The following is an 18,984-nucleotide window of genomic DNA, read 5'->3' on the forward strand; positions in this document are numbered from 1 at the left end:
GCAAACTAGAGACAAGGGGTTCTCACTCGAGAGACTGCCACTGAAACTGGGTGATAGATAATGGGGGTCCAAGCTAGAGGCACAGTGGCAGAGATAGAGGCAGTTTTAGTCTCCTGGCCAACCAGCCTTCACAGAGCTTGCACTTCTCTCAAAAAACCACCGCAGCCTCCTTGAAACCTTCACTGGCTTCTGTTTTCACTCTAAACCTCTGCATGGTTTACTTTCACCCTGGGACAGCCCAGTTTTCAAGGTCAAATGCAACAAAAGACAGCTGGTCAGCTCCAGGGTGACCCTGGTGCAGCCTGGGGCAGTTGTAATGCTGCAGAGCATGGTGGTGACACATGAGGTCATTGGGACTTTAAATCGGTGCTGATGAATTTCCTCTGCAGCTGGGAGAAAGCAAGCAAGAAGCATCCTTGCTGTCAACACTGATGGCTAACCTCAACAGGAATCCACGCTCTGTGGCACTACATGGGGGCTGGCCATGGATTACCAAGCATCTGGCCTCTGCTACATTCACTGGTTCTAAGAAGTGTTTATCACAATGTGTAGCTTCTAAGATCTCAAAGTGATTAGGACAGAAGAGCAGCTCTGACCCAAACTTAGAACAAAACTGGTATTTGAAGCACAGAGTACCTCATATGCTATGAACCCAATAACATTTGCACAGCACCTTAGAGTTTATAAAACCCTTATCTATCTCATTTGCATATTTCAATAATCCTGTGGGCAAGATAAAGCAGATATTATTACTCCCACTTCGGAGATGTCTGACCCAACGTCACCTGGATGGTAGGTAATAGAGCAGAAATTCCAAGCCAGGTCTCACTCCACATTCAAGACTGCCCATCAGACCTCCCACTCCAGCCAGCAGTATGGTCTACCACAATCGTGAGTTAACTTCACTGTCCCAGTCCTGGCTGAGGCTACCCTCTTCTTCCTGCTGTTCTCAGAAAACAAGACCCAAAAAAAAAAAAAAAAAAAAAAAAAGAAAACAAGACCCAGACTGCAAGTTTAGAGAGGGCCACCAGCTCTCTATCAGACCCAACTAAGAGGCCCAGAGTCAGAGCCAGAGCCCAGGGCCACACCGAGTCAGAACTGTCCCAAGAGGAAGCTGTTGTCCAGGGCTGGCAATGAGAAGAACAAGGGCTCTGAGAGCCGAGTTCCAGTCCCTGCACTGTGAAACCAGGTGCTGCATAACCTGAAGCCTGTGACAGCTTTCTCTCTGAACTTCTGCTCCCTTGCCCCTAGAATAAGGGTAGCAACAACTGCCCTGCCCACCATTCATGGGTCAGAACCAATAATAGTGTCTTTCTTCTGCCATTTCCAGGCAGTTGCCAGACTTTGCTGGATGGACTCACTACAGAGTAAAGCTAAATCATCCCTGCCCGGAAGTCTCCCCACATTAACCTCATCATGCCAACAGATAATCTGGCTTTCAATCTAACCAGGATGACTGAAGCCACCTATCAGGGCCTCCCACCCTTTCTTGGCACACTTGCACCAATCCTTTGCTCTGGACCAAGCTGGGCCCTCATTACACATAGATAAATAAGATGGTGTCTGTGCTCAAAGAACTCAATGTTTGATTTAGAGATGGACATATTAATAATTACTGTAGCACTAATAAATACCATGTGACAGCTATTGGGCAGCAACTTTGTCTTTGCTCTAAATTCCTGGCACCTTGTGCTATGCATGGCTTGCAATAAATACTTATTGAATAAATAAAGAAAATTAAGACATACCACGATGACAAAAGGTATATACACGTCAATGAAAGCACTTCTCCACCTCAAAAATTCCATCTTCACATGTCCCCTTTTTTCTTCACTCCTGTGCTACCAGAAAGTGTCCTTGCATCTTGTTAGAACGCACCCTTGCACAGAGATTCCAAGCCTCTCTCATCTCCCTGGGTGCCTTGCTCCAGCTATGCCCCCTGCCTCCTGCATTTTTGCTCACAGCTCGTTCTCTCTCTCTTTCTCTCATTCTGTCCTTTGGCCTTCTCGCATACTCCAGTTTCCACAAGCTCACAAAACTAATTCGAACCAAACTCTCCTCCTCCCAATTCCTGAACTTGTTCTCATCCTCCTTTGGCCACTGAATCTCTGGCAGGGTTGTTCACACCTGCAGCCTGCATTTCTCACCATCCCCTCATTCCCTACGTCCCAGCTTGAGCCTCTCAGAGGTGTCGCCACAACCTCCCAGCTGTCTTTTCTCAGCCTCTGACCTCCCTGACCTCCTTGTTGAAATTTCCTTAGCTTCTGAGAACACTGCAGTTCCTGGCTTGCTTTCTCCCTCTCCTGTCAATACACAGTCTCTATCTGGCTGCTCTTCCTCTGCTTTCCTCCTAATGCAAGTTCTTGCCAAGATTCCCCTGTTATTTTGCATTAGCTCCCTTGAGAAATAATTTAATGTCAAAGCTTCCAATTTAGGAAGCCTTTCCAGTCACCACCTCCCACCCCAACCACCCCCCACCCCAACCCTGCAGGATCCAACAGAACCAGAGGGGCTGAAAATGCAAGAAAGAAAGAAAAGGTCCCCAAGGACATGGGTAGGGATGGGATCATTGTCAGACTCTCTTTCACAGCTTTGTCACATTCAGCTTGTCCTATCACGAACTGATCTTAGCCCTGCCACAAGCTCCTAAGACATGAACTGTCCCACCCTTCTCTGCTCCCCCCATTCGCCTAATGCAGTGCCCAGACAGACAGGCAGACACAAGCATCTGCTCAATAAAAAGAGGAAAACTGAAGATGCACATACATGGCAGCACTTGTTAAGCCTTGAAGCCCTAAGGACTATAAGCCTCATCAACAGGTTCTGTAAGAAACTTCCAGGTTGTCGAGCATATTGCTCTGCAGGACATGTGATGCCCAAATGCCTGTAAACATGCAAATGTTCACACCTGCAGATTCCTGGACTGGCCGGGACCGAGAAGCGCAGACAGTACGGAGGAGCCCCGCGGGCCTGAAGAGGGTCACGCACCTTGGAAACCATTTCTTTCATTCTATTTTAATTTATTCAGTCAGCAAACATCCACTGAGCAACCAGGAGGTACTAGGAGCTTTTCTAGATCCTAGGAACATGGTTTTGAATGAGACAGACAAGGCCCCTGCCATCCTGGACCCGGTATTTTAGTGAGAAGAGATGATAAATATAAATAAGCAAGATAAAGAAGTGCTAGCTGTGTCATACCCTTTACCATCCCTTTCAAACAAAACAGCCCTGTCTGGTGACTCCCTTCTGTCTTCTGAGCGTTCACATGGACAAACCCAGTCCACGGCTTTGACGTTTGTCTGGTGTGATTACTCCTCCCGTCAGGTCAGCAGCAGCAGCGCAGACGTGCTAGCCGTTCCAGCCTCCCAACGAAACAGTCTTTGGGGGGACACTGTTGCCCTATTTGGGGACGCCTCTGAAACCTGCTGCGCCTGGAAGGTTCGGGCTGCGGCGGCTGCACGCTCTCAGGGACCTCGTGCTCCTCTCACAACGGCAGTGACGCTGGAGGTTACCTACCAGAGAGCTACTTGGGAGGCTTTTTCAGGCTGTGCTCAATCCTGTCAGAGCCCTCTGGACTCAGCTGATTGCTGGTGGTAGATTTCTGTGTTATTTAGGGCACCGAAGTCCCACAGTCTTGACACAAACTTAAAATTAGAAATGCATTAAATATAGGAAAGGAGGAAGGTCGCCCAGGAAGGGCAGCCTTCCGAGGGAGCTGCAGGACAAAGACGCCCTGGAAACTTCCAGGTCTGTTAATGGGTTTTGCACAGCATTCGAGTGGTATTTCTCCTTCTGAACTAACCGTGTGGAAAGCACAGGGGACTAGCTCAAGCCTCAGCTGGCACAGCCGAGTGAGTGACTCTGCAGACTAAAAATAGCCTCTTGCCCACTCGTTCTGACAGATCTCAGCCAGACCCAGCGCACAGGTAGGCCCTCCACCAGACAGTTCCGGTCCTGCGGCAAAGTCAGGGCTGACAGCACTCGGGCCTGACAAGTACCCAGTCCTTGGTTCAACTCCTGTTTATTTCCACGAGGCCTCTCCTGCTCCAAGGGCTACGTGTGTGTGTGCACACGTGTGCACATGTGCACTGAGCTCCCTGACTGGGATTTGGGGCTCCTCAACCAAACGTGGGCAGAATTTAAACCAGGAACATGACTCAGGACCCTGGCTGCAGACTGAGCCCACAGCGAGGCCCTTAGAAACGCTGGGAACCAGGCTTGTTTGTCTCGGGCCCTCTCCTAATTCCCAGCTGGAACGGCTGGAACGGCCCAGACTCGCTGGGCCTCAGTTTCCTTAACTGTGAGAGGAGGATAATCACTCCAAGTCTGGCCTATTTCACAGCACCACGCTGGGAGCAAATGAGATAAGGTACGTGGAAGTTATTTTCCTTCAGACAGTAACCCTATCAGAAAGATGGATGGCAGTGGCGGGACAGGCTAGACAGGCAGCTAGACCTCAAAGTGACGCTGGTCCACTGGAATGGGCAGGCATTCTGACCGTCCCAGGAGGTGGAACAGATCCAGACTCATGGCTTCAGTTCATGTTGTCCCTTCTGCCTGGAATGTCCTTCTCCCTTTGCCAAACTCCTCCTCATTTCTAAGAACCCAGTTCAAACAACATTTCTGTTCATTGGTGTCTTCAGCATAAATCATCCCCATCTTCCCACTTCCCCGGGCCTTCCGTACACCTCTAATAGCACATCTACTCTGTACAGTAAGGATTTACTTACAAACCTGGAGTTCTTTGAGGGCACAGACATGTATTTATCTCTCAATCCACCTCCCCACCCACCACCACCATGCGGTCAATGCAGGTATGTGGCAGGTGTCAACCAATGTTTACTGGGTTGACTATGAAATAGGCAAGATCCCAAAGCCAAGGAGGAGGTAAACTCAAGAAAGCAGGAAAGGTGGGACAGCACACACAAAGTCCGCAGAAGGGGTGGCAGGTGGGGAACCCAGAAAGTAGTATCACAGAGGTCCGCCTGCCCCTGGCAATAAGGTCACAGCCACAGGGACAGGAATCAAAGCTGAACTGCAAGTCCTGGGGGGACCAGACGGCAGCATCATACTAAATCCCAGTGACCTAAACTGGAACAGGAGGCCCTGGGGACAAGGAACAAGGGCAGAGAACAGAGCCAAGGCAAAGAGGCAGAGCAAGGCTCAAGTGGTACTATAGCCTAGAACCTCTGGATTAGTTAAAATGCCCAGGTCTGCCACGGTTGAACCAACAGCTAGGGGTCAAGTGATATTGGCTATGACCCTGAGGGACTCCAGGGGCAGGAGTCATTATGAATTTAAGTAGTGATCATTTCTATAAAATACAAATCAGAAATGGAAAGGACTCTTAGATCTGTAAGAAACCTCAGGAATCACCTGGTCTAACATCCCCCACCCACATATGGGAGAACTGAGGGTATAGGAGGAAAGGGGGCTTGCCCAAATTCACTCAATCCCAGGAGAAGCAAAGCTAGAAGCCAGGTCTTCTGACCCCCAGTCCAGACCTTGCCCCCTCAGAGGCTGTTTGCCCTTGGTCAAGCAGGTCTTCCAATCATTCCAGGAACACACTGGATGCCCAGCTCTAGCTGCTACTGAATCCTGGGGAGCCCCAGTGGACCCACTAAGTGAGCACAAGCACTTCTGCCCAACTGTGAAACACAGGCTTCCACCTTTAAGCAGAGTTTAGAGCCAAGGTTCCATGGGAAATGTGCAGGTGGCAGCACCAGCCGGGGCCAGGGAAGCTGCTGTGGTTCACACACACTCTGCCCTGATGCGTACATGGGGCGGGTTAGTCCTGATGACTCTGCTATACCTGGAATTTTCCAAGAGTGACTAGGTGAGCCGAGTATCTAAGGCCAAGTTGATAGAGCAAGAAACACATAGTCGTCACCACCATAAGAACACGAAAGAAAGGCCTGTCGGGTCTACAGTCTCAAGGTCTTTCTCAGGCTAGAGATGAGACATGGCTCAGAAGGTAGAATTGAGACTCTCTGGGAATCAGAGACTCTGCCTTCTAGACTCCCAGAACTTTTATCCAGGTGAGGATACATATGCAAAAGGACAGATGCAACTTTATCTACACAGAAAGCATGTGAGCTTCAAATACTTCAAGGTCAAGTCCCAGTCCCAGTGTTTCCCTTCTGTGTGATCTGGGGCCTGTGACTTACCCATCCTGAGCCTGAGTCTCCTTATTCATAAAGCAGCGATTACGACACTTGTACCAGTTTTATTGGGAAGATGAAATAATACACGTAAAGTTTTCAGTATGCTGCCTGGCCCACAATAACCACCAAGTAACATTGTGTTAATTTGCTTTGTTTTGTTCACAAAAAGGAATGGTTGTACCACCTGTGCTTCCCCTCCCATGTGGCTGTCACTCTGGATCCCAGCCCAGACACCTTGCTCCGCACTCCGTTTATCCTTTGGACAGAGAAGAAGGCAACTGCTCAGCTACAGGCCGCACTCACTTCCTTGAAGGTCAGCAATCATTAGCTTACTTCTAGGCTACTCCTGCTTCCACAGGTGTCCCTGGATGTCCCTGGCCAAGCCCCGCTCAGGGCAACACCTAGTTTGGTATGGTTTTTATCTTTCCCAAGGTGCATTCACTCCTAGCAGCTTAGAGCTGCCCACTAGCCCAGCTCCGGGCCTCAGGCAAATAGATGCCTGATAGGTCAGATCTGGACATTGATAGCAGGGATAATTCCCAGACCAAATGTACCGAAAGGAGATAGCCTGGGGTCTGAACCTGCAGTGAGACTGGCAAGTATACATACCAGCACCCCAGAGACTGGAGAGCAGAGATGGAGAGACCATAAAATGAAGCTGCCCGAGGCTCAGAGCTCAAGCCAACTCCCCAGATTGCCCTTCCTAGAAGCTAAACAAAAGTCACATTACTCTCAGCAACTTAGGCTATATGTGTGATTGGCCTCATCTGTCACAGTGCTACACACGACGGCCACCACAGGATGTTAAAAGGCAAAGAAGAGAAAGGACCCAACAGTGTCTGAGTGCCTGCCCCATGCCAAGAACCCTGTGTGTAATCCTCATTGATGACCTTTTGTGGGAGGCATTAGGATCCTCGTCTTGCCAATGAAACCAGAGACTCAGAAAGATCCATGAAGCCTCTGGGCCTCTGCTATGCTTCCAGACCACAAAGTCTTAAATGTTCTGAGAAAGACAAAGAAAAGTAAAGGGTCTAAAGCACTCGGTACCAAGCTCTCAGCACCTGTACTGGCAAAGCAGACAATACCAGCTAAAATAGTGCATTCCCTCATTCACTGCTGGGGGAGTCAACTTCTTTCAAACAGAACCTTGAGAAACACAGCAAAAGTCATAAAGATGTTCACAGCCTTTGCCCCTGCAATTTTATCCCCCAGATTGTTTCTTAAAGAAACAGTTCAAAAGGGTGTTCACTGCAGAGTCCACCATACTGACAAAAAAAGAGGAAATGATATAAATGTCCAACAATCAAAGAATGGTTTGGAAAATCCCAGAACCTTGGACTCATATATGTTATATAGTCCATTTTATTTTTATTTATTTTTTTAAAGATTTATTTATTTTATTTATTTATGATAGACAGAGAGAGAGAGAGAGAGAGGCAGAGACACAGGAGGAGGGAGAAGTAGGCTCCATGCCGGGAGCCCGACGTGGGACCCGATCCCGGGACTCCAGGATCGCGCCCTGGGCCAAAGGCAGGTGCTAAACCGCTGAGCCACCCAGGGATCCTATATAGTCCATTTTAAATGACCTTAGAGATTAGGAAGAAATAAAGCAAAGCATTGGTGATAAAATACATGAAGACTAAATAAATGAAGACTAAATAAATGAAAACTAAATGCTATCACTGTAACTTTGTAAAGTATGTACATGTGTGTATACAAAAAGGGATGCACTTGTTAGGGTGATTAAGATTAGGGATGGTATCATTATTATTATTATTACCATCTCTAAATTGCCTTTGTGGTTTTGTTTAATGAGTGCCATTTTGATTAAAAAAAGAGAGTGAGAAAGACAGACAGACTTAACCTCAGCACTAAGGAAAGGCCCAGGAGGAGCAGGTCTGGGATGTGCAGCAGAAATTGAGAAGCGTCCTACATAGCCGGAAGGAGGAGGCCAGGCAGGCCCCGGGGGAAGGGAAGCCCTCTAGGTATGAAGAGGGTTGTAATTAGTCTGATGCTAATTACAGAAGTCTCGCTAGCTTATTAATTTTTTTTGACAGACTCTGAATGAAAACTGAATTCCTTCATTAAGCCAACTTGGGTTCAGAGGCACATTTCCTACGTGGCCATCCTCATTCTTCTCAAAAACCTAGCCTTTTCTTTTTTTAAGGACAGCAGTAAAGTAAAATTTAGTAACAGAAATACACACCCTGGAGAAATTAAGACTCCTGCTTTAAATGTAGAAATTCAAGACATTTCAGGGAATTAAAGGGGCTCGAATAAGGAACTGAACTACAGTATTTTCTACCCTGGGAAATATAAACAGAAGTGCCGAATACTTAGCTCAGGATAAAAGCCCCCTTGATCAGGTTCTAACCCATCTTTCTGATAATACCTCACATTCGCCCCTGCAGACTCCTCATGCTCTAGCCAAACTGAGCCACCAGCGGTCCCCCAAACAGTTTCTTCATTTCCCTGCCCCTGTGACTCTGTTGTTGTGCCTACCTGAAAGTCCTCTTCTCTCTTATAGCTGCTTGCTTGAGTCTGGCCCATCCTCCAAGGCACAGCTCAACGTCATGTCCTCCATGACTCGGGCCTAACCCGATCCCCAGAGCCTGAATGCATTTCTCACTCTTTGAAGCAGACCTGGAGTACTGGGAATGTCTCTAAAGGAGTTACACACAGTCTGCCTTGCAGTACAGTTATCCAGGTACCTCCCTTTTCTACCATACTGAAACCCAAGCAACTTGAGGCAAGGACCCCTTCAGGGTCCAACGTGGATCCTACCACGATGCCCTCACTAGAAGCACCCAGTAGGCCCTCAATAAACGCTTCAATGCAAAGCGAGACAAAGAGATGCATCACTTCTATGGAAAGTCACTTCCTACCTCAGCTGCTCCTGTTAAGCAACGCAGAGAGGAAGGCATGCTCTTCTGAGGTCCTGAGCAGGGGAAGGATGAATCCTGATTTCGTGCTTTCCAGTCTTCATGAGACTCCAACTGCCGCCCTAGTTGACCATAGTCCGCCCGGCCCCAGGTAAACACCTTGCCAGTTTCTAAAAACAAACATTAGTTGAATTAAGACTATGTTGCACAGCTATGCTCTCATGAGCAGGCAATGAATGAGACGAGGAAGCATGAACGTTTATTTTAGTACCAACTACCATGTACCAGGAGCCATCCTATCTTCCTGTAGGGAGAGCACAGCTAGCCACACTCCACAGATGAGGGGACTGATGTTTGGAGGGATAAAATGGCATGACAAGATCAAACAAGCAGTGAGCACCAGAGCTGGGTTCCAGCAGAGGCAAATTCTTTTTTTTTTTTTTTTAAGATTTTATTTATTTATTTAGAGAGAGAGAGAGAGCATGAGCAGGGGGAGGGGTAGAGGGAGAGAGCAAAACAGACTCTACATTGAACAGGGAGCCTGATGCTGGGCTCCATCCCAGGACCCCAGGATCATGACCTGAGCCAAAGGCAGATGGTTAACCGACTGAGCCACCCAGGTGCCCCACGGAGGCAGATTCTAAAGCCTGCAATGTCTGCATCTTAACACACGGGGACAGGGCTACAGGGAACTCTCTGACCACACTTTATGGCCTCCTCACCACCTTTTTTTTTTTTTTTTTTTTTACAGATTTTATTTATTTATTCATGAAAGACATGGAGAGAGAGAGGCAGAGACACAAGCAGAGGGAGAAGCAAGTTCCACGCAGGGAGCCCGACATGGGACTCGATCCCAAGACTCCAGGATCACACCCTGGGCCGAAGGCAGGCGCTAAACCGCTGAGCCACCCAGGGATCCCCTCCTCACCACTTTCTGAGCTTTGCCCAGGTGTCTATTCTCAGGCCATCAGCCACCTTGAAGTCCCCTAGGCTCCCCCTGCCTTGCCCTCTGTCACAGTTTCTTAGCACCTTACGTTTAGCCAGTCTCATGTGTATTCTCTCCATAAGATGACCTTCAGAGCCTATGCTCTTACCCAAAGGAGCAATTCTCATAGTCCCAAGGCCAATGTCTATGTGTAGTAGAAGGAAGGGAGTGAGAGAAGGGAAAAAAGACAAAATCGTTTACAGCCAGGAAAGCCTCAGTCCCCCAGATGCACCACCTGGGAAGCTGGCCAGTGCAGAAGATGATTGAAGAAAATGGAATTTGGAAAAAGAGAAATGCCTTTCTTCTCCCAGATAAGAAAAAATTCACCAAACTCGTTCAGTTGTACCAAGTGCCACATTTGTTATTTCAACAGAAATGCAAAATCCGATGAGACATAGATTATTAACAGATTCTCTGCAATAAATATGCATAACCATGTGCGCTGTATAAATTCTTTATACATGTTTATTTTAACAAAGAAAAACTCTGCTTAAGAGACAAAACACCAAGCAATGCATATTAAATTCTAGACAAATCTACTACTATGATACTACTGTGTTTAGTATCAAAGCTTCATCTGGCCCCCCATCAACATATGGTTTATAGTGTCAGCTACAGCACAACCACAGACTCATGGGGGAAATGTCAGAATATTGAAGGGATATAGTTCTCAGGATCAATTTACTCATGGACACGAGTTAGATACCAAGAAGTTCACAAGAAATTTTGAGCTTCCTCAAAGAGGGAACAAGGTGTGTGCAGCCCATGGGTTATCAGGTATACGACAGGAACTGAAAGTGGGTCCACTCAGATGTGCTATTTCATGGCCTCACATGTTTCGTTCCTTCTGCCATTGATGCCTTTTGCTTACATTATTCATTTGATAAACTACGACTCCACCTATAGAGTCCAGCTCATGTACCATCAGTTCTATGAAACCTTTCTTAACCCCTCAATCCCTCACAGAAAGGGTGGAAACTCCCATCCTCCTGTTGGCCACCTTTATTACTGTACTCATCAACTACTATGTTCCCATTTAATGGGAGAGAAGGTTCAGAGAAGTGACCAGCCCAGCGTCACAAAGCTAAGCCATATCTCCATCTACGAGCTCATGGTACCATCCTGTATTGGTTATTCACACAGGGTCTGCGTCAATGGATAACCAACACTCAACACTCTTCTCTCACTTCTGTAGGCCCACAAAAAAGCCCATGTGCCCAAAGCCCACAAAGCATCCAAAACTGGCAAACTATCTTTTTACTTGAGCTGGATTTATAACCAGACTGCCTTAGAAGGGAGAGTCCCAAGCAGGTGGAGGATGAGACTGTCACTCCTTAACCAACCCAGACATCCTTCCACTGGAAAGAACTGGCAAGTTGCTATCTCCAAGACTATCAAAGAACTGTTAACATAAATCCCACAATGAATCCTTTCTTATCAAGTAAAACATCTTAGAATCGTCTCTCCTATTGATTATTGATGTCCAAGGCACGCAAGACTGCCAGGATATGGTGCCGCCATGATTCCATCTCCAATAGCAATTCAGCCATTCTACTTACATAGCACTTTTCACCTTCAAAGCACTTTACAAAGATTAACTAATTAATTCTCATGTTCCCTGAGGAGGCCACAGCTATTCTATTAGAGACAAGCCCAAAAACCAGGCTGACTAGATGTCCAGCCTTCATTCCCCAGCCTAAATCAGGTAGGTGCACTCTCCGAAGCTGCTCAATCAGGTAGGTGCACTCTCTGAAGCTGCTCAGTCAGGTAGGTGCACTCTCCGAAGCTGTCTGTTTGTCCCCCAAATATACCCTGCATCAGAAGGCTCATAGAAGACAAAGTAGATTCTTACTGTTCCTCTTCTTTTAAATACTTCTCTGTCACTTCCTAGGTGCCCAGCATATTCAGAGCCACTATCTCAGTTAATCCTCAAACTAATTCCACATAGTATAGATTACTACACTTATTTCACAGATGAGGTTAGAGGACTTGGTCAAAACCCAACAACCAGTAGATGGTAGAATCAAGATTAAAACCTTCGTTTTCTGACTCCAAGACCACTGGTAGCTTCAATGACTGCCCAGCTAATCTCAATTTTTATAGTGTTTGAGGAAGGGGAAAGTCCAGATCAAACAGGTATGTTCTGTGTACCAGCTCACTTCCCAGGAAGCCTTAAAAAACACAGGACGATAAGTGCTGAAATAAAGGCATTTAACACAAGGATGATGATTTTAGGTCACCTGAAGTAAAAAGAAAACAATGACTCCGCATACAAAAAATGTTCACTCATGCACTGTAGACAAAAATACGTCTCCAGCAGAAGCATGCTGTCAAATCCAAGGAGATTCAGGGCACGAATGTAACAAATGAATTTTTTTCCATAGTCAAGAATTACATATTACAGTGATAAAAGATACATACATTAATGTCATCTAAAAACTGTAGGTAGGTATCTTCAGATAAATGAGAAAAAGGACCAACGGTACAAAATAAAGTCAGCAAATGAAATATTATTTCAAGGCACGTCCATGTGCAAATTGACATCAAATCACTATGGAGCCAAGACGGTAAGTATGGGCGGCAAAAGAACCCAACACAACACAGAAAACAACAGGCACCAAGTGAGTAGCACGGACCGAGCATGCCTAAGGAACCTGGAGGATTTCAAGATGGAACTGTCCCGGCAGGCTTGATGGAACAAGGGATATTTCAGGTGAACTTCTAGAAAGGAAAAGAAAATGCAAGGATGAGGGAAAACGTTCTAGGAGTGGGAAGAGGGGATGAACGATGACAGAAACCAAAAGGCACAAGAAGAGAGCAAAGGTCACGAGGAAGAGGGACTGCAAGACGAGTCAGGACTGCAGTCTGGGGTTACCACAGGGAAATGTCAGGCTCAGGGTCTGGATCTCACCTGCCAAACCAGTCCAAACTTGCTGGCTTGCACTCTCATTAGTAAAATATTTTTTATATAAAAATTGATGTATATATAAAAAATTGACAAACATACACACACCATACATATATATATATATATATATCCACACATATATACCTATATATACATATATATTCATCTATTTATTAAAGTAGATGTTATATACAAATTATAAATATATCCTTATTTGAAAGTATACACTGTAGGGCAGCCCAGGTGGCTCAGCAGTTTAGCGCTGCCTTCAGCCCAGGGCCTGATCCTGGGGTACCAGGATCGAGTCCCAAGTCAGGCTCCCTGCATGGAGCCTGCTTCTCCCTCTGCCTCTCTCTCTCTCTCTCTCCCTCTCTCTCTCTCTCTCTCTCTGTGTGTCTCTCATGAATGAATAAATAAAATCTGAAAAAAAAAAAGCATACACTGTAAAATATACTCACAAAGTAGAAAATTTAAAAGAATGAGGGATCCCTGGGTGGCGCAGCGGTTTGGCACCTGCCTTTGGCCCAGGGCGCGATCCTGGAGACCCGGGATCGAATCCCACATCGGGCTCCCGGTGCATGGAGCCTGCTTCTCCCTCTGCCTGCGTCTCTGCCTCTCTCTCTCTCCTCTCTGTGCATTCTCATAAATAAATAAAATCTTTAAAAAAAATAAAAAATAAAAGAATGAGATAGAAACACATAAAAGGAGTCATAATTTGTTCCCTCCATACCCTGGCAATTCAACTCATGCTCACTTTGGGAACTGCTGCTAACTAGACCATGGGGAGACTGCAGACGGGGAGCAGGAGTGGGGCCTAATCAGAGGAGAGTTCGGGGACAGAGCATCTGGCAAAGGTGGAGGGACCAGTAATAAGAATACTCATAGCTAACTTGTGTTGCACCAACTGTGTGCTATGTACTAGTCTAAGCATTCTCTATGTGGTATCCTGTGTGTCATTCTTCCCAGCCCCATTTAATGCACAAGGAACTAGACACTTATCCAAAGGCACAGCAGTAGCAAGCGAAAGAGAAGGAAGGAAGCCACTACAATTACACAAGCCTAAGACAGATTGGGGCTGAACCTAAGGTTGAAGTCACAGCGGGGAAACAAGTTAAGAATTTGCAAGGCATCAGATGTCAGAGAAAGGGAACAGGAGGGGATGAGCCCCACTCTGAGATCTCAGGATTTCAAGGTTGGTGGGAAGGTGATGGTACCATTAAATGAAATAGACAAAAGGGCAAAAATGCCAGATCTGTGGTTCCATCAATGGGAATCATGAAGTAGTATTTCATTACCAAATGATTTAACTCTTCTGAGGCCTTTTGCAAACATCAAAGAGTCAAATATAAATAAAGAGTAAGTGGGGCACCTGGGTGGCTCAGTCAGTTAAGCATCTCTCTTCCGCTCAGGTCATGATCTCAGGGTCCTGGGACCAAGCCTTGTGCCCTCCCTGCTCAGCAAGGAGTCTGCTTGCTTCTCCCTCTCCCTCTGCCCTTACCCTCACCTGCATGTTCACACTCTCTCAAATGAATAAATACAGTCTTAAAAAAAAAAAAGAGGAAGTAAATGAAGAGAAGACAATTTTGTGCAAAGCCCTGGCAGGGCAGAAGGAGGTCAGGAGGCTGGGAGGCTAATTAATATTCAAGGAGGCAGCTTCCTCCAGCAACCATCTGAGGGCTCTGGAATGGCGGTAACAGCAGGTAAGAAGCCACTCCAGCAATATCTAAGCTCTTTGGGGAAGGGGAATTTCTACCCCATTCCAGGGAAAGGGGTCCTGATAATGAGAGCAAGATGGATTACAGTGTAATAAAAGGAACATTCACTCTTTCTTAAGAGAATGTCCCAAAAAGGAACAGAGTATCAGTGAATGTCCCAAAGGGAGTCACAAACAGAGATAGATGTCATTAAAAGAACACCCCTAGGGGAACCTGGGTGGCTCAGTGGTTGAGCATCTGCCTTTGGCTCAGGTCATGATCTCAGGGTCCTGGGATCAAGTCCCATATCGGGTCACTGCAGGGAGGCTGCTTCTCCCTCTGCCAATGTCTCTGCATGTCTCTCATGAATAAGCAAAATCTTAAACAAACAAACAAAAAAAAACACCCCTAGGTCAAGGCAGAGAAAAGGCCAGACAGCCCCTCAGTCCCTCTCGTAGCATATTCCAGGGTGCTACGAAGCCTCCTAGGGCACACACGGGTAAGAAGTGAGCTACTCTCTAGCTGGGAGTTTCTGACATTTTTAATTCATCTGCTGACAAACACCAGTTACTTGCAGGTTATTAATTCTAAGTCAGTGAAGTGTAAGAACCTGATTTCTGTAACTCATCCTTTGTTCTGCCACATGGACAAGGATTTTATAAAAAGGTACTGATGACAATAACCAAAGACTGGCAAATGCGGAACTAACTGGCATCCCCCAGCTTACTCTTCCCATGGAAGGAGAGCGGGAAGAGAGCTCAGAGCACAGGTGCCGGAAGCAGTCACAGCAGGCTGTGAATGTGCACGAATGTGCTGCGCAGCTCCTCCAGGGGCCACCGCGCCACCGCCGTCATCCCAGGCTGTCTCCACCACCCCAGGCCCCTTAACCTAGTCAACTCCTGCTACATCCTCAACTCTGCTGAGCCCTTGGCCTAGACCAGGTTCCTCCATGTAACTATCTTGGAGAAACACGTCCCTCATCTCAAGGCGCTTGTCTCAAATTTATAAATGTATACTCATCAGGAAGACTTTTGCTTAGTGTCAGTCTCCCTTCCAGAGAGTGAGCTCTATGACTTTGGGGATGGTCTGGTTTTTCTCATCTCGGAACCCTGGAATAATGCCCAGCACAAAGCAGGTACTCAATGAATATTTGTTGCCTGAATAAACAAATGAAATTAACTTCTGAATTTTATCATTCACTGGTTCCATAATCTTGAGCAAATTACTCAACATTTATAAAATGGGAATAATAACATCTACGTATAAGTTTGTTGTGAGGATACTTTTGTAAAAAGTATGTGATACTTCATAGTAAATGTTAGCCATGGGTACTCTCATTCTCCCAGCTGAATTCCACAGCCTCATCAAGGATTTCCAGCGTCCACCCACAGTGTCTACCAATTTGTCAGATCTTCTCAGCCAACTCCCACCAACCAATGTCATAGGGTCAACGTTTCCAGGGACAAGCAAAGATGGGGAAAAGCACTGAAGGCTCCATCTTGGAATTCTGGAGTTTTGTAAGACCCTAGTATCTGACAAATCAGAGGATTCTGAAGTACCATGCCATACCAACAAATGAAGTTAGGGGAAAAGAAGAGAGCAGTGGAGAAGGGAGAGGAAACTTAAACCCAAGACTCAGAAGATCTGGATCCTATTCCTGGCTTCTCTTTTAGGCAACATGATCTTGAGCAGATCCCTTCTCCCCCAAGGGCCCACTCTCTCTATCCATAAAATAAGAGGACTGGGTTAAATGGTCTCTGAGACATTCCTGATCTACACTTCAACAACGATGTCTAAAAATCTTCACTGTCAAAATGAGTGGCACACAATACAATTTTATTGGCATCTTTGGAATATTTAGTCTGACCGGCATCCTAAAATAAAACATCCACTTTAATATCAAAGATCACTCATGGGGCACCTGGGTGGCTCAGTTGGTTAAGCATCTGCCTTTGGCACAGGTCATGATCCTGGGGCCCTGGGATGGAGCCCTGTGCTGGGCTCCCTGCTCAGTGGGGAGCCTGGTTATCCCTCTACCTTTGCCCCTCCCCCTAGCTTGTGCATTACTCTCTCTTTCTCTAAAAAAAAAAAAAAAAAAAAAAGATTAAAAAAAAATCACTCAAATAGTTAACAATTTAAATGAAGATTTGAATTGATTATACATCCTGTTATTTCTTAGTAAAATTTCTTTAGTCTCTAAAGTTGTATCATGGACAATATTTCCAATAAAAAGGTTTGGAATTTTTGAAGTTAATGCAGGAATAAAATTCAAACATGGGCTGCCCAGCTGAAAAGGGGAGAAGCAGCTTGCAAAGAAAATGAACAAAAGGCAAGGGCCGGGGGAGAATTCCACTGAGAGCTGACTCTGTGTAAAACTCTACTTTAGGCACTGCCATTAAATTACCTACTTTAGTCAGCCCTGAATGATTGGTGTGAACCCCCTCTTACAGATAAGAAACAGATCACAGAAGTTGAGTGACTTGCTCAAGATCACACAGCTAGTATGCTGCAAAGCTATAAAGATGATGATAAAAATAGTAGCTAATATTTTGAGGGCACTTATTTTATGCTAAACTCTCCATGGATTATCCCATTTAGCCCACAGAAACGCCTCAAGAGCAGGCGTTATTTTAAGCCTCAATTTACAGGTGGGAAAACTAAAGCACAGGAGAGGTTAGGTCTCAAGCTCAAGAGGTCAGGTCTCAGAGTCCTGCAGCTGTCAGTGGACGGAGCTTGGACAGAATCCGGAGGCCTGGCACCAGACCTGGTGCCCCCAGTCACTGCCCTGCAGAGGACACACTGCTTTTCACTGGGTCACACTACCTCTTCAAAAGGGAACATTTCCAAGGACTTCTAGAGGTTGTTCAAGGTCACAGGGACACAAAGAGCCTGGCTGCTGAGTGACTGCAAAAGCTTCATCCTTGGCCTACGTGCCAAAGATCAGAACCCCACAATATGCCAGGCATTCCACACAGCTACTCCATTTTTTCATCACTGACTCTATTAGCTGTCAAATGGGGACCACTGGTAATAGAAGTCAAGGCAGACTGTACCCTGAGGAGGCCCCAGACCAGATACAGGACTATCTATACCACGCAGACAAGAGCAGGGAGGAATGGTTTCTTCTCCCAAACTGGGTCCTGGTTTGCTTAAATAGTTCCTTGGCCTTCCACATGGTCCCTCCCTGTAAGCACCTGTGTTCTCTCAATGCTGGACGGTTGCTCTCTTGTCAAGGGCATACCTCACCTGCCCCTCCCATGCCTTAGGGTCATTCTGGGCCCCAGCCCACAGTGCTGGTGAGCCCATGATGCTGGCCCTACCTACAGAACTTCTCACCCTTCAGTGACTCAGATGTCACTGTCTCCCTAAAGCATCCCACTGTCTTCTGACATCCCTTCCTTTAGAAGCCACTGTCATGATGCTTGTACCTTTGTTTCAACAACTATTCTATGCCACCAAATGCAAGATTATTTGATGACAGGTCTTACGTTGCCCTCTGTATTAACCTAGGTTCTCCAGAGAAACAGAACGAATAAGATATACACAGAGAGATTTATATGGAATTGGCTCACATGATTATGGAGGGGTCTGGCAAATCCAAAATCTGTAGAGCCAATGTCTCAGTTCAAAGGCCGTCAAGCAGAAAGAGCTGACGTCCCAGAAAGCCATGAGGCAGGAGAATTCCCTCTTACTTGGGGAAGGGCCTTTTTTTTGTTCTATTGGGGCCCTCAATTGATTGGATGAGGCCCACTCATATTAGGGAGGGCCATCTCTACTGTCTATGATGTAAATGTTAATCTCACCAGAAAACATCCTCACAGAACTACTCAAAATAATGTTTACCAAATATCTGGGCACCTCATGGCCCAGCCAGGGCAACACATAAAATTAACCTTCACACCCACTAAGAGGTGAAAAGCAATGATCTTTCTTATCCTCTGCATTCCTCACAGCACCTAGCACAGGGCCTGAACCAGAGCAGGTGCTTGATGTTCACTGAAAGAGGTCTAGGCATCACTCTTACTGTAGATTTTTGTACACCACCAAGGACATCAGACACCATCCCATCCAACTCCCCAAAGAGAAGATAAAACTGAAGAAAATAACTTCTCTAAGTCACACTGACTACTTAGAAGCAGAGCCAGGTATTCACAATATACAACCTATCATCACTGCCCCCTCTCTATATACCAGGTGCTGTCCCAGGTACTAAAGGCTACAGAACTCTCTTCCTTCATGGAGCTTATATTCAAGCAGGGTTGGGGGTATGGGAGGGGGAATACAGGCAATTGATGAAAAATCATATAAAACATAAGCTCTGGCAAATGACTCTAAGTGCTACAGAGAGCAT

The 18,984-nt window shown here is 46.3% G+C and overlaps 1 protein-coding gene across 1 annotated transcript in view; it reads right to left on the reverse strand.

Moving 5' to 3' along the window:
* Positions 1–18,984, reverse strand: part of SERGEF (secretion regulating guanine nucleotide exchange factor) — a 219,351-nt gene that overhangs the window by 160,778 nt on the left and 39,589 nt on the right. Inside the window, 1 exon segment of the mRNA XM_025459675.2 lies at positions 9,050–9,216. Within this exon segment, the coding sequence (XP_025315460.1) occupies positions 9,050–9,216 (167 nt within the window).

Source organism: Canis lupus, chromosome 21, assembly GCF_003254725.2.
Source record: "Canis lupus dingo isolate Sandy chromosome 21, ASM325472v2, whole genome shotgun sequence".
Taxonomy (NCBI): domain Eukaryota; kingdom Metazoa; phylum Chordata; class Mammalia; order Carnivora; family Canidae; genus Canis; species Canis lupus.